At 43.1% G+C, this 22,861-nt stretch overlaps 1 protein-coding gene across 2 annotated transcripts in view; it reads left to right on the top strand.

Annotated features, from left to right (window-relative positions):
- The window catches only part of lratb.1 (lecithin retinol acyltransferase b, tandem duplicate 1), a 270,816-nt gene that overhangs the window by 232,849 nt on the left and 15,106 nt on the right, over positions 1-22,861 (top strand). The window contains exons 17-18 of one of the 2 annotated variants that reach the window (XM_072496002.1): positions 9,958-10,041; positions 18,766-18,886. In XM_072496002.1, the coding sequence (XP_072352103.1) occupies positions 9,958-10,041; positions 18,766-18,886 (205 nt within the window). The remainder of the gene's footprint in view (positions 1-9,957; positions 10,042-18,765; positions 18,887-22,861) is intronic. The other variant, XR_011940145.1, reaches the window with a different exon arrangement.

Genomic DNA, 22,861 nt, shown 5'->3' with positions numbered 1-22,861 from the left:
TAAAGCGGTCGCGGCCTTCATTTTTAAAGCCGCTTGCAGCCAGCATTTTTAAAAGCCTGCTGCTGTGGCCATAGCGCATTAATTCCAGCGATCGGGAACACCGCAATGTATGGTTCCACGATCCTCCCGACAGCCGCCCACGACCCACCCATGGGTCGCGGCCCCGACTTTGAAATTGACTGGTGTAAAGTATTGTAGGAAGCATGGTGTACTGCAAATTAATTTCTTTATTTTTCCTTTGCTCAATGATAAAATAAGGATACATCTCTAAGTCACTAATTGTGAGAACTGAGGAAAATCTTGGTGTAAGATGTTGGATACTGTTCTTCATGAAGTTGTTGTCGTCTTCAGTAGGTTAACTGAATGTATTTATTACTTACAAGAAACACCTATCACTGCAGCTGCCAAATCGACGAAGAGTGGTTCAATACTAAGGGATGATAAAAAGATACCCAGATTCTAGGACAACCTGCAAATCAATAGCATTTACCCGCAACAACTGAGCCTACACCCCTACTCAACTGTAGTGTGGATGAAATATGGAAGGGTTATATGGCCTCCAAACTGCTTGAACTTATGAACTTCGAGACTTGAAGGGGCAGATGGGGTACCTACTATCTACATGTACACAGTAGAAGGTTCAAGCCAGCAGCTGTCTCCATGCTTGCTTGTACATACGGCTCTGTCCAACATCAAACCGACCCCTAGGTGTGGGTTATGTGTCACAGATTAACATAGAATTTACAGTGCAGAAGGAGGCCATTCAGCCCATCGAGACTGCACCGGCTCTTGGAAAGAGCACCCTACCCAAGGTCAACACCTCCACCCGATCCCCATAACCCAGTAACCCCACCCAACACTAAGGGCAATTTTGGACACTAAGGGCAATTTATCATGGCCAATCCACCTAACCTGCACATCTTTGGACTGTGGGAGGAAACCGGAGCACCCGGAGGAAACCCACGCACACACGGGGAGGATGTGCAAACTCCGCACAGACAGTGACCCAAGCCGGAATCGAACCTGGGACTCTGGAGCTGTGAAGCAATTGTGCTATCCACAATGCTATCGTGTTGCCCTCACATCACTGTGTGTGCGGCATCAAAAGTAGTCCCATGTTAACCCTGTATGTGTCAGATTCTTATATTACACCTCCCCCAAGTCTTCATCCACTGAATTTCAAGCTATTCCAATTTATCCCATGTAGTTTTAAAATGTTATTATTACCCCTTCTGCCCCCTTCAAGTCTCGGAGTTCATAATTCAGGCAGTCTGGAGGCCTTATAATCCTTCCATATCTCGTCCGTGCTATTGTTGGAAAATTGGCATTCACATTATGTTGTGTTGATCACTTATGAATTGAACATGCGATGAATGGTAGCTATTTTCTGTTCAGTTAATTGGATGGATTAATTGATGGCTGTATGAGTGCCATCTAAAACTGATTAGACTCTTGAGAGCCAACCAGTTGGCACAACTGCACTGCACTCATTCTACGGGTGCGATATGCCAAAGTCAATGATAAGTACACAGACAAATGCTAGCATGGACATTATACCGACTTGTGTTGCTAAGTTCCTCTGCTTCGCCCTGAACAGTGATTTTCCTAGAGGTCAACCGGGAGAGCAGAAGGCCAGAGAATGAGAGTGGGGGGCCAGCAGCAGAGGCATTGATTTATAGGAATTAGAGGGGTTCATTTATAGGAATTACTGGGTGTAATTTATGGGAGGTCATGCGTGCAATTTACCCCATGACCTCCTCTAAATTAACCCCATAACTATCTGGGAGCCAGGAGGGTACATGTATACAGTAAAGAGTTTAAGCGTTTTCCATGCCTGCTTGGTCATTTGGCTCTGTCCAACAGTGGACTGACCCCAAGGCGATAACAGAAGATAGACAGTAATGTCCACAAGCCACATTTGAAGAGGTAGTCAACGGCATCCATTGGTAAATCACCAACCAGCGCAGAGGAAGGTGGCAGGCAAGTCTGGTTAAACCATGGCATGTTCAACCAAATTTCTCATTGAAAGATTGTGTGCTTTCCTGCTTGTAGCTCTGGATGCAAATAAAATCTCCCACACTTGAGGTATGTTTGTCAGTTTAAAATCCAACTTCTAGATGAAAACGACTATTACAGAATTGTTATGGCACAGAAGGAGGCGAATTGGCCTGTTGTGTTTGCGCAGGCTCTCCAAATGAGCATCACGGCTTAGCGCCATTCTCCTGCCTTTTCCCCATACCACTGCACATTGTTTCACAGAATCACTACTGTGCAGAAGAGCCCCTTCAGCCCATTGAATCTGCACCAGCTCATGAAAGGCACTGACCTGCCCACCTAATCCCACTTTCTATCCAAGTACTCATCTAATGTCCTCTTAATGCCTCAACTGAACCTGCTTCCACCACACTTTCAGGCAGTACAGTCCAGACTCAAAACATTTGTTGTGTTAAAGAGCTTTTTCTCATATCACATTTGCTTCTTTGCAAATCACCTTAAATCTCTCATGCCCTCGAGTTCTTGATCCTTTTATGAGGGGGAATAGTCTATCCCCATTTACTCTCTCCAGCCCCCTCATGGTTTTGAATATCTCTATCAAATCTGCTCTTGGCTTTTTTCTCTCCAAGGAGAACAGTCCCAACCTCTCCAATTTATCCTCATAACTGAAGTGAAGTTTCTCATCCCTGGAACCATTTGTGTAAATCTCTCCTGCACTTTAAACAATGCATTTGCTTCCTTCCTAGTGTGATTCCCAGACCTGTACATGCTACTCCAGCTGAGATCTAACTAGTGCCTTATATAAGTTCAGCATAACCTCCTTGTTCTTTCATAGTATTTACAGTGCAGAAGGAGGCCACTCGGCCCATCGAGTCTGCACCGGCTCTTGAAAAGAGCACCACACTTAAGCCCTCAACTCCACCCTATCCCGTAACTCAGTAACCCCACCTAACCCAAGGGCAATTTAGCATGGCCAATCCACCTAACCTGCACATCTTTGGACTGTGGGAGGAAACCAGAGCACCCGGAGGAAACCCACGCACACAAGGGGAGAACGTGCAGACCCCGCACAGACAGTGACCCAGCTGGGAATCGAACCTGGGACCCTGGTGCTGTGAAGCAGCTGTGCTAACCACTGTGCTACCGTGCCCCTATTAATAAGGCTCAGGATACTATATGCTCTATTAACTGCCACCTTTAATGATATTTACATATATGCACCCAGGTCCCTCTGCTCCTGCACCCCTTTTAGAATGTTATCCCTTATTTTATATTGTCTCTAGAGTTCTTCCTAACTAAGTGCATCACCTCACACTTCTCTGTATTGAACTTAATCTGCCACCTATCTACCCACTCCACCAATTAGTCTATGTCCTTCGAAGTCTATTGTTAGAACTCTAATGTGTAAATGAAAATAAACAAAGCTTTGAAGTAGAGATTGAGCATACCATCATACCATGTACAGTAAATTTCAGAGTACAGTAGAGGATTCTGGCCAGGGCCGTGTGACAAACAAAGCCTTGGTTCAGGTTTTAAGGAAATGAGGCAAAACTGTCATTGAAACAAAAGTTTGTGGTGTGTAACTGCTGCCTTCAATAATTGGTTGTCTGCATAGGGTTGCCAACTCTGGCCGTACATATTCTGGGAGATGTCATCACATGGCCTCCTACTCTCCCCCAGACTCCTCCCATTTACTGTCCAACATGTCAATGATCACGGAGCCCCACCTTCCCAAGACTTTTCAACATATCCTGGTTTTGACTTTTGAAAATCCGGTCACCCAACATTAAAAAGAATAACAAAGTATGACAAGCGAAGTGGACCTACAATTACTATAATGTGCTTACTCCCATCCAGTGGGCAATCTAGCGTTCAGTTAACAATCTGCAAGTAGCATCGCTCTCCGATCCCTCTGCTGCAAATGATTATTCCTCCCTGAGGTACAATACCACAGGCTGTGGTAGCCCTCCAGTGACTTGCCAAAGGCCCAAGCTAAAAGCACTGACTACAGATCACCTTAGTCTGGAAGGCTTGGCTACTCATTGAATAGCTTTTTGAGCCAACAAAGCAATCTCAAGCTGGAATTGGAAAAGAACTTTCGTGGACTCAAGACCTCAGCATAAAACTGCCCATGTATTTGATACTGAACAAACTGACTCCCTGAAAAAAGCTTGTATAGGAAAAAGGTGGTTGATGATGGGGGACTGAAATTTCAACATCATCGAGGACAGAAAATTCATCATGTAGGATTGGCTGCCTGTCCTGTGCCTTATCTGCATTTCCTTTCCATTAAAATCAGTGAAATAAATAGCATGAAAATCAGACCAATTCTTTTTGCTCAGGAAAATGCATCCTTGCCAGCTCAGATTGGCAGAACATATCTCCCACCACCACGAGTGAGCATAAAACTATCCTGTCAATCCCACACACTCCCTTACATGACCAAACCTACATCAACATTTGCACCATCAGAATCAGCCCACTAAGTATAATTTGCAACTGCTTACCAATGGCCACCATTTCCACCCACTATGCCTCTCTATTGTGCAGTATACCTGTCTGTTTGAGGCATCACCTCCCTGTAAATCACCCTGGGGGAGGGAAGATGACAAATAAGAAGAAGAGCAGAAAAAGAGTAGAGAAAGTGAGGATCACAGGAGAGTGGGAGAGAGAAGTGAGGAACGGAGAGGCTCCTGATGTCGGGAGGTAGAGGAATTAAAGGAGTATAGAGGAGGATGGTTGTCAGTAAGTGGGGAAGGTGGCAGGGGGTGCAGAGAAAGTAATGGGGTATTATATTCCATCCTGTTTGAACAGCCTCCTCCATCTCATCAGTTCCCTAACCCACCTTCCTCCAATTTTTGTTCTTCTCCCCTTGTTCACAGTCCGCCTTCCCTCTGCTTATAAGTCTAGGAATGGGGGAATAGCGGGAGAGTTAGAGTAGATATGAAGGTGCAGCTGCAGGGTGGGGTGGCAGTAACAACTACAGGCGCAATTCAACGAACTGAAGCCGAAGTCCACTGTTGGGCGCGTTTAGCGGGGTGTTTCTCGGTTGCTGCAGCTCCGAGAGATATCCCGCTATCCAGCGGCACTTTGCCATTTCTGTTGGCCTTGGGGAGTTTCTCCCTTGAGTGATTTCTTGCTGGCGAGCTGAACCTTGGGGAGGCCCCCCTGGCAGTCCCAGCCTGGCAGCTGGGCAGCCTGGCACACTGTCCTGTCACCCCGGTGGTGCCAGGGTGGCACTGCCCAGATGGCAATGTCAGGGTTCAGGCTGTCAGTGCCACAGTGCCAGGGAGAGTGCCAGGGTGCCACCATGCCCTGACCACCTCGGGGTCCCTAATGGCTGAGATCCCCACCCCCTAAGGTGCCGTTATGCCTTGTCCAAACATTCAGATCTGGACCTCGCCCAACGAGGGCAAGATCCGAATTGCGGCGGGCGGAGCGAGTCAGGTGACTCACAATTGGTGAGGAGCCAATTTGGAGCTCGCAAACAATTCACCTGTTAAATCCGGATATGTGTCAGGCACAACGGGGTTGCCAAATCGCGCTTCACATCTGGGGTTGGGTGGGGCAGACAGAGAGAGGATGAGCGTGACCACATAGGGCAGTGGAGGAACAACCAAATTGGTGGTGATAGATGTACAGGACCCATAGATAGGTAAATGGGAACAGGAACCACAGTGGAGAAGGTGAGCCAGAGAGAAGCATTAAAAGTGTCAGTCACAGGGAATCTGCAATCTTTTAGGCCAACTCATACTATTTTTATATGTCTTGACCCTCATGTGCCATTCCCTGCAGTAATATGTTTTAATTGTTCCTCCTGGTATTTTACTTTTAATCCCAAAGTTTGTTTGATTTTTAATTCTTCTGTTTATGTTTTTTTCTGAGTCAAGCTTCTACTGTTTACATTTCTGTATTGCTACTCATCTATCTTTTCCTTAAATACCACTGTTATAATGTCATTCTTTGCAGCTGTGTTTTATTAAACCTTGCTCCTCCATGTTTTTTTCACTTCTAATCTTTTGTTTTTTTGTTAATTACCATAACCACTGGATATCAATGTAACTTATATTAGTGTAATTCCCATAGCTTCTATTTTTAAGTAAAACTAAATTCATTTTTAACTCTTGCTTCCTCTCCTTTTTTAAATACTGTTGTGCTACGCAATTGAATTTCAGGCCCATTCAGTGTTCATTACTCTCTTTGGTGCCAATCCAACTATGAATAGTTGACTGGAAATAATTATTACAGCAAGTTAAGAATGGGGTTTTAACCAGATTACACAGAAGGACGATTGGCAAATAGAACGTTGTTAGTACAGTATTTAAAAGGAAATGAAAGATATGCAAATGATGTCTACTAAAACAAACAAGAAAAAAGCATATCAGAGCCTAGGGTCCCTGATATGTTCAAATTTGATGGGAAAACGCATTTTAGCACTTAAAGGACAAATAATAAAATTGAAAATAAAACATGTAAAGAACATTGGAATGCTATGAACAGGGGGATCGTAAGGAGTAAGATAGTAGTTCAGGAAAAAAACTACAAAGGTTTTCTAGAAGTATATTCATAAGAGAAGAAAAATAAACATCAATGTGGTTAAGGAGGCATGCTTGTAGTTACAGATTGAAACAATGGTAGGTTACAAAATAAGTGGTTGGTCTGAGTTTCCATAGTAAAGGTAAATGTTGGAATTGTATTATCGCCAGAAGAGGCTATAGAACAGTTAGTGGAGGATATTAATAAAGAGAAAAAAAAACTTGCATTTTCTATAGCTTTTTTCACATCTTATCATAGAATTTACAGTGCAGAAGGAGGCCATTCGGCCCATCGAGTCTGCACCAGCTCTTGGAAAGAGCGCCCTACCCAAGCCCACACCACCCTATCCCCATAACCCAGTAACCCCACTCAACCAACACAAAGGACAATTTTGGGACACTAAGGGTAATTTAGCATGGCCAATCCACCTAACCTGCACATCTTTGGACTGTGGGAGGAAACCGGAGCACCCAGAGGAAACCCACGCACACACGGAGAGAACATGCAGACTCCGCACAGACAGTGACCCAGCTGGGAATTGAACCTGGGACCCTGGAGCTGTGAAGCAATTACGCTAACCACTATGCTACCATGCTGCCCTTCAGGGCATCTGAAATCAATTTACTGCCCATTAATAAATTTGATGTATAGTCACCGTTGCTGCATAGGCAAACATGCCAGCAGTTTGGGCATAGCAAGGTCCCATAAGTATCAGTGAGATGAACAGTCAGATTATCTGAGATTTTCTGATGGTTAAAGTTAGATGTTGATCAAGGCACCCAGAGAACTGTTGTGCTGTCCTTCAAATGGTGCCTTGGGATCTTTTCCAAGAAAGCCAACTAGAATTGCCTTGCTGAATTACAGAGCTACACCTTTAATTAATGGCTTTTCACTGGCAGAACAGCTCATGGGTTGACAGCTGAAGACACATTCCTTGCTGCAGCAGAACCTACAACTCAATAGTATAGCAGATGACCATTGAAGAGTGAGGAAAATAGAAAATGGTCTGCATGGAAAAGGATGAACTGTATCATGCCAGGCAGAGTCAAGTATTTAGCCCTGTTATACCAGTGAGAAAGCCTGGATTCGAGATAAAAAATCTGAAGGCACAGTTCTTAAATGTATGGAAAGTGGTCCATGTTGTCCAAGGCCTCATCATGAATTTTGATAACTTGGCCGGGGGCAGTGCTTTGTGACAATCATCGTTTCATTATATAATTTAAGGATAGGACAATGTCGTCGCGCCCAACCCAGGGTTGCGCAACAAGGTTGTTAAATCTCGCGAGAGGCCTCCTAGGGGCATCTTCCAGGCTATTTGGGGCCCCCAGATGGTCAGGCTCTGGGCACGGTGGTACCCTGGCACTCGCGCTGCCGCTCTAGCACTGCCAGGGTGCCCAGCTTGCACTGCCAGACTGAAAGGGGCACTGTCAAGTGTGCCAGGCTGGCAGTGCCCAGGTGCCAAGTTGCCTGTGTCAGGGATCGGGCCCAGGAGTGCCCTGCCCTTATGAGGTGAGGTGAGAGGGGGCTTGAGGATCCCCTAACAAGAAAGTTGGGGCATTGGGAGGCCCAGAGGCCGCGGTGGGGGGGTCGAAAGATTGAGGCAGCATTTAAAAAGTGCAGCCTCAGCAGGGCGAGGTGCTCCTTGCTGAGACCAAAAATAAACCAGAATCGGCGCCAAGATGCACCCCACTATTCCGCCCAGAGCGGGACTCTTTTTTTTCCCCCCATTAAATCGCACCCACTATTGAGGGGAAGGATATAAAGCTGTTGAAAATGTGCACTGTTGCTTGACCAGGATGTTACCAGAGATGAGAGATCACAGCTACGAAGTGAAACATGAGAAGTTAATTGTTTCAGTGGAGAAGGTTAGATGGCGGCATGAAATAAATAATTTCATGATTGGATAAGTAGTGATTGTTTCCAGTGATTTGTGTAAGAGGGTACAAATTCAAGATAAAACACAAAAAATGCATGCTGAATGGGGAAGTAGAAAAGTAGTCCTTACACAAGGGGTAATTAGAATGTGGAATTCTTTGCCAAAAATCCTGATTGAAGCAGAGTCCATAGATTCCTTTAAAAAGGAAGATGGCGGTTGGGCGGGAAATGAGCCTTAAGTAACCACTTAAACTGGCGACTAAAGGGCCTTAATTGAGGCAAGGGCCGGCTTCCCATCCAAGACCCTGTCCGTCCCAACATAAAATCACTGTGAGGTTGGGGCGGGTGGGAACCCATAGGGAATCCCTCAGAGATCACTGAATGGGGGTTTTGGTGGGGAGCATAAAATTCTGGCCCTGGTTTTTTGGCCAAACAGCACAGTCAAAAAACGATGACCTGGTCATCTATCCCAGTATTATCTGTAGGACCCTGCTGTGTGCAAATTGGCTGCTGTATTTACATCCATTAATTGGGATTGCAGTCCCAATGTAATTCACAGAGATCTGCTGAGGATATGATGGATGGGCACTTGCCAAACTTTGTTTCATTGTAAGTGTTTTTTTTTGTGTTAAATACAATTAGCACTGCAGTTTCAGCAGCAATGTGAACAACAATAAAGTTGTACCAGAATCAAGAATGTGACTGGCTTTGAAAGCAGACCAAGGCAGGCCAGCAGCACGGTTCGATTCCCGTAACAGCCTCCCCGAACAGGCGCCGGAATGTGGCGACTAGGGGCTTTTCACAGTAACTTCACTTGAAGCCTGCTTGTGACAATAAGCGATTTTCATTTCAAATTTCATTTCAAGAATCTTATGCACATACAAATGATACAAAGTAGAGTTTGTATGCCATTCACACTGAACATTTCCTCCAGATTCAGTATTGGTCCAGTAAATTTGTGCTGAAGGCACATCATTGTTTTTTATGAGAATGCATGGATGTTTGCTTACAGAGAACCCAAAATTGTGGGTGAAGCCTTCGCTCCCATTGTAGCCTACTGTTCAGAGGGTGGGTGTTAAAGTTGCCAATCCTGAGTATTAAATATTTAATTTACATTTGAGTATCTTAATCTTCCATCCCCCATCCTATTGACGAACAGACCTGCTTTCATGTCAATGTCATTAATGATGTATATGCACATGGAATTAACTTCATACATCAGTTTTAAAGTGGTTTAGCAGTGTAACAGGTTCCTTTTAAAGTAATCCTGTGACCTGCTGTTTTCTTCTTACTACTGAAAGAAAATGTTGGGTTCATGTTGAGCAACTAAAAAGCTGTTGTTCTCTTAAGATCTTGAGTTAATTACTGCACTTTAAGTTGCCTACTGTTAACCTCGCTCTTTTGTATTTTGAGAACATTATAACTTGCACATATTGAGATATTATAGATTGAATGAGATTTGTATTACAAGCATTAACTTTTTTTAAATTATTACAATTTTCAATTTCATTTTAACTCTTGATTCTGGCTTTACATTGTTGAAACTTTTAGATTTACCCAATGGTCCTTGCAGTTATCGATTAGAAGAACTGGCTTACACCAGAAGCGGTGACAAAGGCAACTCTGTCAATATAGGTAACTTAGTGTTTGTATGATTAAGTCTGGCTGCTTTTCAAAACATATGAAAAATGTTCAGAAGAGGGCAGCATGTGGCGCAGTGGATAGCACTGGGACTGCGGCGATGAGGACCCGGGTTCGAATCCCGGCCCTGGGTCACTCTCCGTGTGGAGCTTGCACATTCTCCCCATGTCTGCGTGGGTTTCACCCCCACAACCCAAAGATGTGCAGGTTAGGTAGATTGACCATGCTAAATTGCCCCTTAATTGGGAAAAAAATGAATAAATAATTGGATACTCTAAATTTATATATATTTTTTAAATGTTCATAAGAAACAAAATCATACAAACCATTAATCTTAAAGTTTCACAATAAAAGAACGAGACTAATAAGCAAAACTACATATTAACTTTACCCCAAAAAACTAAGCTAACCCTTTAACAGCTGACGATGACTAGCTCCTTAAAAAGGGAGATGAATGGCTGCCATTTTAGGTAGAACCCTTCTACCGAGCCTCTAATGGTGAGCTTAACCTTCTCCAAATGTAAGGACATGAGGTCACCTAACCAAGCCGAGGCACTGGGTGGAATATGAGACCTCCACCCAAGCAGAACTCAAGGCAAAGGCGAGGACATCGCTTTCGCCCCTGTCTGAAGCACTGGCAAGTCTGATACCCCACAAATGGCCACCAGTGGACATGGATCCAAATCAACATTAAGTATCTTGGACATGGTATTGAAGAAAGAGGCCCAAAAGCTAACTAACTTGGGATAAGACCAGAACATATGAGTGTGGTTAGCTGGCCCCCAAGGGTAATGCTCACCCCACCCCTCCACCCCAGAGAAAAATCCACTCCTCTTTGCTTTGATAGGACCACCTTGAAATGGATCAGACTTAGCTGAGCATATGAAGACGTGGGGTTATCCCATTAACTCTGTGGGTTTCAAAAGAAAATACCCCCTTAAACTAAAAAGTGCAGTACTCTAGCAGGAGCACCTCGTGCATGTCCTTCCCATACATACTGCCACCAGAAGTCCCAAATCTGGCAGCTTTCAAATACAACTTCTAAATGGTGGTAATCATTTTTCAATTATCACTTTTCTAACTGACATTAATTTTCTTAAGATTATTCAGTGTCGTTGCATGGAATATGGTGGTTGTATTTAGCGGATAAACATGCCTGTTCTATTGAGAGCAAAATACAAATACACCCTTTTTAGAGAATGCAAATGCAGCTAATTATAGTTCGTTGTAAACTACCAAACGCACTTACCAATTTATGAATTTGTAGTCTCCATGCTAATTATTAGATTTCTTTATTTCATTAATTATTGTTTTACATCTCATCTGGAGTGTTACTGGTGTGTAGTGGATGCAAAACTCAAATGTGTGCTAACCGTAGGTCATTGCTTTCTACCCTTGCATTTTTTTTTACAACTTTTTTTCCAATTAAGGGGCAATTTAGCGTGACCAATCCACCTACCCTGTACATCTTTGGGTGCCAGGAGAAGAGCCAGAGTGCCACCCTGCCCTGTCCCTGACCACCCAGGAGCCTCCAAAAGCCTGGGAGAGCCTCCAGGTGCTGTTCTGCCTGGACGGCGTTTGTATGGACCAGTACTAATCGTCGCTTGCAAGACCTCTCGCTGGTGAGCTGGTTAGATCCCAGGAGACCGTTAGATAGGGCGGCCATCTCGTTAATGAGGTGGGGATTGACCTTAAGTGGTGCTTATTGGTTTCTTACCACGTCCAAGCGACTTCCGGAATCCGCCAGTTCGATCGCAAACCACTTGATGCCTGGCGAGGTTCCCGATTTAGGCCGCTCCCCAGATTGAACTAGCTCGCATGGATTCTTGCCAGGCGCGCCAAGGCCATTAAATCACGTCCTAGGTGATCGCTCTGTGGAACTCCTCTGTTTAATTTGTAAATGTGACCCCAAGCTTCCAGTCCTCATCATTTAGATTTGCTTCTCCATTCCACTCTGACCTCCCCAATATTCCAGTTAAACTCAACATAAACTCAACAAACAGCCCTCATCTTTTGATTGGGAACTCCTAGAATCCATACTCGACTTTAAAGTTCAACTGTTCCATATCGTAAATTCAAACATTTTCAGACAGGCGATAATGGTGAGATTTTTCTATTTCCATTCACACCTTCTTCAGACCCATCTTTTGTTTCTTTACTTGCACATCACCCATCCCTTTTGTCATTTAATTTCTCCTGCATTCCTTTTAGTGCAGTTCACCTTCCCCCTCCCACCTCTTTTCTCTTTCTCTGTACTTGCTTAAATCTGCTACATCTCTTATCTTTTGCTTATTCTGATCAAACATTTACTTTGCTTTCTCACTCCAAAACTGCTGCCTGATCTGCTGAGTATTTCCAGCAGTTTCTGTTTTTAATTTCAGATTATAGTTAACTTGCTTTTAATATAGGTATGATTGCACAATCATTTATTTTTATCATTCTTCATTCAACCATCTTTCATGAACCCTGCAATCACAGTGGGAGGGACTTTTCACAGTAACTCATTGAAGCCTACTTGTGACAATAAGCGATTTTCATTCATTTCATTTGTTCAACACTGTTAAATGAATAGTCTCACAGATTGATCTTGTTCTGTCTAATTGTAAAGGAAGAAGAGAATGTGTGACAATGGTAAAATGAGAAGAGGTGGAAGGAAGGCAAAATTGCTGCGTTTGTACAGTTTTTTTTTTAATTTAGAGTGCCCAATTCATTTTTTCCAATTAAGGGGCAATTTAGCGTGGCCAATCCACCTACCTGCACATCTTTGGGTTGTGGGGGCAAAACCCACGCAAACACAGGGAGAATGTGCAAACTCCACACGGACAGTGACCCAGAGCCGGGATCGAACCTGGGACCTTGGCACCGTGAGGCAACAGGGCCAACCCACTGTGCCACCGTGCTGCCCTAACGTTTGAACAGTTTTAAAGATGTAAAAGGAATTTATCCCTGAAATAGGTCATAAACAGAACGAAAGTTAAACACCAGTGTGGCTTACAAACATAAATTGTGAAAGCCATTACGGAGAAAGAGCATACATATATATTGTGCAGGATAGGAATATGCTAGCGATAGTGTGACAATATTATTCTATTAGTGGAGACTGTGTGGCAGTATCAGCTGACATTAAGTGGCAAAAAGATAGCTCATCAGTAGTGGCTTCTAATAGGGGCAGCACGGTAGCACAGTGGTTAGCACTGCTGTCTATGGCGCCGAGGACCCAGGTTCGAATCCTGGCCCTGGGTCACTGTCTGGAGTTTGCACATTCTCCCCGTGTCTGCATGGGTTTCATCCCCACAACCTAAACATGTGCAAGGTAGGTGGATTGGCCACGCTAAATTGCCCCTTAATTGGAAAATAATAATTGGGTACTCTAAATTTATAGAAAAAAAAAGTAATGGCTTCTAGTTGAAAATGAATCATGGAGACATCACTAATTTATCAGTCCGTGTTCTCGGATTGAACTGTGTTGCCAGCTAACCGCTGGCTTCTTTTTAATGAAGGTGGTACTTCCTCTCTAATTTGGAGAGAGGATTATTTTCACAGGTTAGTCCAAGGCTGGTTTCAGGGGCTGGTTTAGCACAGTGGGCTAAACAGCTGGCTTGTAATGCAGAACAAGGTCAGCAGCGCGGGTTCAATTCCTGTACCAGCCTCCCCGAACAGGTGCCGGAATGTGGGCGACCAGGGTTTTTTCACAGTAGCCTCATTGAAGCCTACTTGTGACAATAAATGATTATGATTATTATTATTATTAAGGCTATTCCTATGAGGATAATCTAGCTAGAAAATACACTTTTCTAAATTGTATCCCCAAATAGGATGAGTGTTCCCTGGGCCTGCGAAGGAGTTGGCTATTTTGTCCCCAAACGAATGGAGGTTTCAGTTCTTTAAATAGGTTTCTCAAAAATGTTGAAAACTGTTCACTGCACACCAATCAATGGTTGAGGAGACTGTCTACCAGGCTTTCATCTCAAAAATCTGTACAATTATTTAATACTAAATCGCTCTTTGTGAATATAATTGAGGATTAATGTAAGGAGCATAAATTGGCAAAGCACAGAATTACTACTATACTTAATATTTGGAACAACATCTTTCAGTCATCTGGGGTATATTGTGGAGGAATGTGAAATTATCCACCTTGGCAGAAGGAATAAGAAAGCAGAATATGTTTTTAAAATGTGAGAGGCTTGTAAATGTTGGCATGAAAGGGGATTTGGGTTTCCTTGCACATGAACCACAGGAAGTTTATATTTTCAAACAGGAAGAAATTGGAAAAGCAAATAGTATGTTAGCTTTTATTGCAAGGGGATTTCTGTGTATACAAGTAGCCTTGCTACAGTTATATAGGTCTTTGTGAGATCATATTGGAATACTGTGTGCAGTTTTGGCCTCTGTACCTAAGGAGGGAAATACTCGCTTTTGAGGAGGCGCAACAAATGTTAATTGATTGATTTGTGGGATGAGAAGGTTTTCCAGTGAGAAGCCATTAAGTTGAATATGTTTTTACTCTCTGGAGTTCTGAGATGTGATTTAATCAATTTGTATAAAATTCTTACAGGGCTTGACCGTGTAGATCATGAGAGGCTGTTTTACCTGGTTGGAGGGTCTAGAACTAGGGGTATATGTTCAAGATAAGGGGTTGACATTTATGACTAAGATGAGGAAAGGTTTCTTCACTCAGAATGGTGAACCTTTGGAATGTACTGCCCTGGAAGGCTGTGAATGCTCAGCCAATCAACATAGGTTATTCGCGACTGAGAGTGATAGATTTTTGGGCACCAAGGTAATCAGGGTTATCGGAATAGGGCGGGAAGGTTACATAAGAAATAGGAAGAGTACACCACAGGGCCTATCAAACTTGCATTGCCATTCATTATCATCATGGCTGATTATCTGCCACATTTCCACTTTTCTACCTGCTTCTCATGTCCCTCGATTCTCTGAGACCAAAACTATATCTATCTCAGCCTTAAATACACTCCACAGTGGAGCACCCACAACCTTCTAGGATTCACTACCCGCAGTGAATAAATGTCTCCTCATCTTAGTCCTAAATAATTGACCCTTTATCCTAAGGAAATGCCCTCACATTCTAGAATCCCCAGGGGAAACAAGCTCTGAGTCTGTCCTGCCAAGCCCCTTCAGAATTGTGCATATTACAATTAGATCATCACTTATTTTTCTGACCTACATGGACTATAGATCCAGTTTAGTCAGCCTCTCAACCCCTGAACCAATCTTGTGTGAAACCTAAAGCAAATATATCCTTCCTTAGATATGGAGGACAAAATTGTGCACAGTATTGCAGATGTGGGCTCACCAAATCCCTGTACAATTGAGCAAGACTTCCTTATTCTTATTTTCCAATCCCCTTTCAATAAAGACCAACATGCCATTTGCCTTCCTAATTGCTTGCTTTACCTGCATGGTAACATAGATGTACTCTTCGAAGAAATACAAGGTCCATCTGAACATTGGCGCTTCATGTTTCATACCTTTTTAAAATATTCTGCTTTTCTCTTCTTACGACCTAAGTGATTAATCTCACACTTCTCCACATTATCCTCCATCTGCCAGTTTGCTGCCCATTCATTCAGTCGATAACTCTTTGCAGCCTCTTTTTGTCTTTCGAGAAGCTTTGTAATTAATATAGATTGCCAATAGCTGTGGCCGCAGCACTGATCCTTGCAGCACTCCACTTAGAACCTGTCAAATAGAAAATGCCCATTTATGTCTACTCTCTGCGTCTTGCCTGATAACCAATCCTCTATTCATGCTAATATTATCCTCAACTCCATCAGCCTTTATTATTCACAATAATCTTTTGCGTGGCATCTTATTGAATGCCTTTTGGAAATCCCCTTTATCCACCAAAAATTCTAACGAAAGTGTCAAATAAAGTTGAGTTGATGTAGAAGATCACATTATTCCAATCTTACAGAAGGGAGGAGAAGGTTTATGGCCTACTCCTGCTTCTATTTCCTGTGCTTTTATGCGTTATTCCCCCAACGGCTTTCTACTTGCACCATTATCATAAGAATGTATATTTGTAATCTGTAATGTTTTCCTTCATGTTCAGTGCCTAGCAGTTTCTGTTGCCTAGGTAATTGGCTCATTTGCATGTCCTCAAAATGCTGCAAACCACCATTCGCCTCTTAACCTACTTTCAAACCATAACACCAAACTGCCTGTGATCAAAATCTATAAATTAGCAAGCTCAAAGAGACCATGATGTGGCTCAATGGAGAAATTGTAAAATGTAACACTCATACAGTATGGCCAGTTCCTTAAGCCTCGAGCTGAGGCAGCGAGGTACAAGTGGGGCAAAGTAGAGTGAAATTTGCTTTGCTGTTAACCAAGCTATGTCTAATTATTGACATTCTGTGTGCTGGATGATTAGCAATGACTAACGTCTCACCTTGATGAGTACAAAACATTTTATTAATATAGCTGTAGGACTGCCGACTGGCATTCCTTTCTGGAGCATGACAGATTTTGTATTTGTTTTTAACCAAGGCTCTGTACCTGGATCGTGCCTGCAATCAAATAGCAGACGATCACATACAAACGTATGATTTGGAGCAGGAATAAGCCATGCGTGCCCTCAAACCTGCTCCGCTATTCAATAAGATCATGGCTAACCTGATTGTAATCTCAACCCCACATTACTGCCAATCCCGATAACATTTGACCCCCTTGTCAATCAAGAATCAATCTAGCTCTGCCTTAAAAATGTTCAAAGGCTCTGGGTGGGATTTAACTAAATGGGAACAAAGTCCCACAGTGAGTGCGTTTAGCCACGTGTTTCCTGGCGCTCACAGTGCCGAGAAACACAATGCTATAAAACGAAACTCATGTTAGATAGGAGGCCTCAGCGGGGTACATGTGGCCGAGGCTGCACATAGCTCCGTTTTGTGCACTGAGGAGCTCTGTTCACCGGAACTCCTCAGTGTAGCAAGATAAAAATGGTGTTCAAATCTCTGTAGCTGCTAAAGCAGACTCCTGGACTCCTTCCCCCGCAAACCCCAACGCACTATAGGAGGGCTCCCCCACCCCACACCTACGCAGGGCACCCCGGATGGATCACCACTGCACAAAAACTGCCAGCTTGGCATTCTGGCAGTGCCAACCTGGTACCTGGTGGTGCCCCTACCTTCTGGCAGTGCCAGGCTGGTAGTGCCAGGGTGCCTGGGTGGCCACCAACAGTGCCAGGAAACCACCCTGCCTAAAGGACATGCACCTGGGGGCCTCGGAGACCTACACGAGATCTCGCGAGGCATTTGGAGCTGGGTAGATCCCGAGAGTGGGATCTCCCGGCTTTTATCAACCAGGCTGCACTGCGCGACAAGCTACTTTTCAGGCGCAGTACGGCCATAAAATCACGCCCTCTGCTTCCACTGCCTTTTGAGCAAGGCAGTTGCAAATACTGATGACTCTCTGGGAGAAAGAATTTCTCCTCATCTTCATCTGAAATAAGCAACCCCTTATTTTTAAACAGTGACTCCTAGTTCTGGATTCTCCCACAAGAGGAAACATCTGCTCCACATCCACCCTATCAATACCCCGCAGGAACTTTAAAGATTTTGCCTCTTACTCTTCTAAACTCTAGTGGTACAAACCTAACTTTTCCAACCTTTCCTCATAAGACAATCCACCCATTTTAGTCTCGTAAACCTTCTCTGAACTGCTTCTAATGTATTTACATCTTTCCTTAAATAAGGAGACCAATACTGGACACAATACTCCAGGTGTGGTCTCACCAATGCCCTGTGCAACTGAAGCACAACCTATCTACGTTTGCAATCAAATCTCCCCCCAATAAATTATAACATTGTATTAGTTTTCCTAATTACTTGCTGTACCAATTTACTAGCCTTTTGTGACTCATGCACTAGGAAAGCCACACCCCTCTGCATCTCAGAGCTCTGCAATCTCTCACCATTTAGATAATACACTTCCTTTTTAATTTTCCTGCCAAAATGGACAAATTTGCATTTGCCCCCATGATACTCCATTCGGCAGATTTTTGCCCACTGATTTAACCTAACTATGTCCCTTTGTAGCCTCCTTACATCCTTTTCACAATTTACTTTCCGCCTACCTTTGTGTCATCATCAAATTTAGCAACCGCAACTTCAGTCCATTCACCCAAGTCTTTTATATAAATTGTAAAATGTTGAGGCCCCAGCACTGATCCCTGTGACACACCACTCATCACACCCCACCTACCAGAAAAAGACCCATTTATACCAGCTCTTGTTTCCTGTTAGCTAGCTAATCTTCAATCCATGTCAGTTATTGTCAATGCATTGAGATCTGTCAAATGGCGAAAATAGTTACATTTACTTCCGCTCGTGTTTTGGGTATAAATTTCCAAAATTAATAGCTGTATTATGAATTAAATCCAGTCGTGGTCTACCTAATATTCTTTTGAAATAGTGATCTGTGTTTTCCTGATCCTTTACAACATCTACACCGAGAAATCTTTGGAAAGTTGTGGCAGACAAATTAGTGTGGCAACACAAGCCGTTTTAAATATTAACAAAAACAACAACTAGACTTTACAATAAAAGACTTCAGAAAATGTGTGTCCCGAAAAGCTAGGTTCAGTATGTCCGTGTTCCCTGAGCATTCACTTTTATTTCACTCATAATCACCCGAGTCATTTACAGCAGGTTTTATTTTTACCTGATTTAATTGTCTGCATTGTACAACTAGGAGTCATAGCTCGGCACCCTCTCTATTATCCTTACCTACGGAAAGCTGTGACTGCTCAGGCTGTGGAAGAATATTTCAAGCACCTAATACAGAAAGATTCTGACAGGAGAATGGTAACTAGGTATGTGCTTTGTCTTTATAATTGTCCTTATTCTAAATAATAATGGAAAAATATGTTGTGCAAGAGAAAATTTGATATTTGTTGGTAAATCTTCAATCTGCCAATTATGGATCAACTAATCAACCAAGGGACACAGTCGAACTCAGTGACTCAAGTAATGTAATCATAAATGGAAATAAGTTTCAAGTGCCCTTGTACAAAGAATCTGGGCAATGACTGGGATTTTGAACCTCACTGTTCCTGCTTACCCAGCATCTCAGATGACAGTAAGATTGGAAGCATGTATGCCTGTTAAGGACATGCATACCAGGCAGCAAATGGGATCCATTTCATAGACCAGGTTGAGACTGTGGCCTGAACATCCAAAACAGTGAGGAGGTATAGACAATTTAAAAAATAAATTCAACATATTCATAAGACTCTCCGTTTCAAATTGAATTTCCTTGCAATGAGGGACTGATGCGTTTGACATACCCCCACTTTGGACCAGAAATCCCCATCAGATATTCCACATTGTGGCTTGAGCACTTAGTAGTGGTATTGCAATTAAACAGACCTCCTCCGGACTCAGTGAACTTTGGCAGAATAAGTGACGGAGTTCCTGAAGAGGCACATCCTAACACTGACATTGGGATTAGCCTTGATCTCTGCAACCTTCTCGCATCTCCCTCAACCTAAACATAGATTTTTGAACTCCTTTTCTTCTGCAGTCTCCAGTCTAATTGCATGACATGAAGCTGGCCTCTCTACCAGTGATACAATCCAAGTTCACTGTGCATTAATGGGAGGATTTTGAAAAACAAATCTTGGAATTGGGGCTTAACACTATTAGGAGCAGACATTGTCACAAAAGTTTAAAGTGTCAGAAATTCAATCCATGGTTGGTACTAATCTCAGCATTGCACGCTGGTTTGATGCCTCTCATATTTAATTAACATGAATTTCATCTTGCGAAAAAATGGCCATTGCCAAGAGCTGCTAGTACCTGCACATTTTACTCCAAGCACAATGCAGGAAAGTAGGAGGGGCATTTGTGTAGGAGGAAAATGGAATGGAAGGGATTGTTACAAATGAAAGAAAACAAGAGCTTGAGATGAAGTTGGATTCCTTCCACAGAATAAGGCCTAACTGAATTTTCCAGATAATAGACATCCAGACCTCAACTTGTCTGAATGGTAATAAATGTTACTGGTCAGGTACCAATTGGCACATTTGCATTGATGCCCTCTTTGAAAGGCAGTCATATTCCAACTTCGTAATGAATTTGAACAATGAACCCAGTAGTCAATGTAATTTCTGAGCACTTGAGATAAATATGATGAGGAGATGCCGGCGTTGGACTGGGGTGAGCACAGTAAGAAGTCTTACAACACCAGGTTAAAGTCCAACAGGTTTGTTTCGATGTCACTAGCTTTCGGAGCGCTGCTCCTTCCTCAGGTGAATGAGGAAGGAGCAGCGCTCCGAAAGCTAGTGACATCGAAACAAACCTGTTGGACTTTAACCTGGTGTTGTAAGACTTCTTACTGAGATAAATATGAACATTTATACTAAATATAATGTGCATAAAAACCTACTGTTTTCATTTTGTTATTTAAATTCTATAGTATAGATTAGTAAAACAGTTACTTTTAACAACGTTTTAGATAAAACTACTTGAATTTGTTTGAAAAATAGTTCAGCAAACTACATGAAATTATCCTGCATAAAATGTCTTTCGAATCTTAGCATCAAGGAAATGAAGGAACTATTACGTAGAAATTATTTTAAATATTTTGGCCGGAACTTGCTAGCCGTTCACACGATAGCATCTTCCCGTCCCGCCCACGGCGCACTCCACACGGCGACAAGTGGTGTATTCAATGGGAAACCCCATTGACAATGGCGGGACCATTGAATCCTGCTGCCGGTCAGTGGCGGGCAGCTTCTACCGCCACGGCAGGTTGCACAGAAATTCCCACCCACTATGCGTGATGGAAGAATGATATTCTTTACCAGCTGCACTCCGGCCTAAAAGTGAAAGCTTGGTGAAGTTTCTGGACTAGAACCCCTTTCCACTATGTAGATCTCATATAAATAAGTAAGCACTTGCATGACTGCGAAGCTCCGAACACTAGACCACAAATGATTTCCAAATAATTTTGGTGACGCAAATAGTATTTTACTACTCATCAGAAAACAACTAACTAAATTAGCCTGCATGTTTTTTCCTGCAATTCAGGAATGTATTACATGAGACTCAATTATAGTCAGGTTGTTATCATTGTCAATATATCTCTGCATGGCATGTACTGACAATGTTAGATGACACATCTTGTAAATAGCCATGCTTTTATGTGTCATTTTAACCATCCCAAGATATGCTAGACTTTAGTAGTTCCCTGAGTAATTGTAGTAAGCCTTGCCATTAGTTTTAGGATGTTGATATGAAAAAACTTGATAAAGCTTTATCAAAAATTGAACAAGATAAATAAAATTTAGCACAATGCGCTGATATCAGCAGAAACGTTAAAGACTGTGAAAAACCTGAAGAAAGTAAACTTAAACAATGTAAAATCCCGTGTTGCAGCAGGTCTAGGCCATAAGACGAATGAGCAGAAGTAGGCCATTCGGCCCATCGGGTCTGCTCCGCAATCAGTGAGATCATGACTGATCTGATATGCCTGATTCCCATAACCCTTGTTTCCTTTACTAATTAATTCCTTTACTGTCTATCTCAGCCTTGAACATACTTTTTTTAAATATTCATTTAGTGTACCCAATTCATTTTTTCCAATTAAGGGGCAATTTAGCATGGCCAATCCACCTAGCCTGCATATTTTTGGGTTGTGGCGGTGAAACCCACGCAAACACGGGGAGAATGTGCAAACTCCACACGGACAGTGACCCAGAGCCGGGATCGAACCTGGGACCTTGGCGCCGTGAGGCAGCAGGGCTAACCCACTGCACCACCGTGCTGCCCCAGCCTTGAACATACTGAACAACCCAGCATGTACAGTCCTCTGTGGTAAAGAATTCCTCAGAGAGAAGAAATTCCTCCTCATCTCTGTCTTAATCTGAGATTAGGCCCTCTGGTCCGAGACTCTCCCACAAAGGGAAACATCTTAGAATCTACCTTGTCCAGCCCCCTGAGAATATTGTGTATCTCAATATGCTTGACTAAAACTGTTCAGTATTCCTGGTGTTGTCCAATTGGTGCCTTGTATAATTTTAGCAATATTTCCCTATTTTATGCTCCATTCTCTTTGAAATAAAGGCCAACATTCAATTTGCCTTCCCCATTACTTGTTGATCTTGCATCCTAGCTTCTTGTGATTTATACATAAAGACACCTAAATCCCTCTGTACTGCAGCTTTCTGCAGTCTTTTTCCATTTAAACAATATTCATCTCCTTTATTCTTCCTACCAAGCTGCATAACTTCACATTTTTCGACATTATCTTCCATCTGCCAAGTTTTTGTACACTCACTTAACCTGTCGATATCCCTCTGTTGACTCAGTGTTATCCTCACCACTTGCTTTCCCACCTATTTTTGTGTCATCTGCAAACTTGGTTACAGTACATTCACTTCCCTTGTCCAAGTCATTAATATATATTGTAAATAATTCTGGCCCCAGCACTGACCACTGTGGCACTTCACTGGTTACAGATTGCCATCCTGAAAATGTCCCTCTTGTCCCAACTTTCTGGCTGCGATTTACTGGCCCCGTTAGCCATGGGCAAATCCCATAAAGGGCATGAACCTGATTTCCGTACATTATAATAAATTTAAATATGTCAGGGCTTGATGCCATATCATCCGCCCATGACGCAACCTGCTAAGGGGGCACATAAAGGAGGGAGTTACCCTCCTCTATTGAGGGGGGGTTCCCCTTATGTGTGTGGGGTGGGGGGGGGGGAGCCCCAATGCCTTGGGCAGGGAGGATGGCCCGAACACCGTGGCGGTGAGGGGGCCTTCAATTTAAATAGGGCGCCC

Source organism: Scyliorhinus torazame, chromosome 3 (genome assembly GCF_047496885.1).
Source record: "Scyliorhinus torazame isolate Kashiwa2021f chromosome 3, sScyTor2.1, whole genome shotgun sequence".
In the NCBI taxonomy this organism is placed as follows: Eukaryota; Metazoa; Chordata; class Chondrichthyes; order Carcharhiniformes; family Scyliorhinidae; genus Scyliorhinus; species Scyliorhinus torazame.
This window is presented reverse-complemented; position numbering and strand designations above follow the sequence as displayed.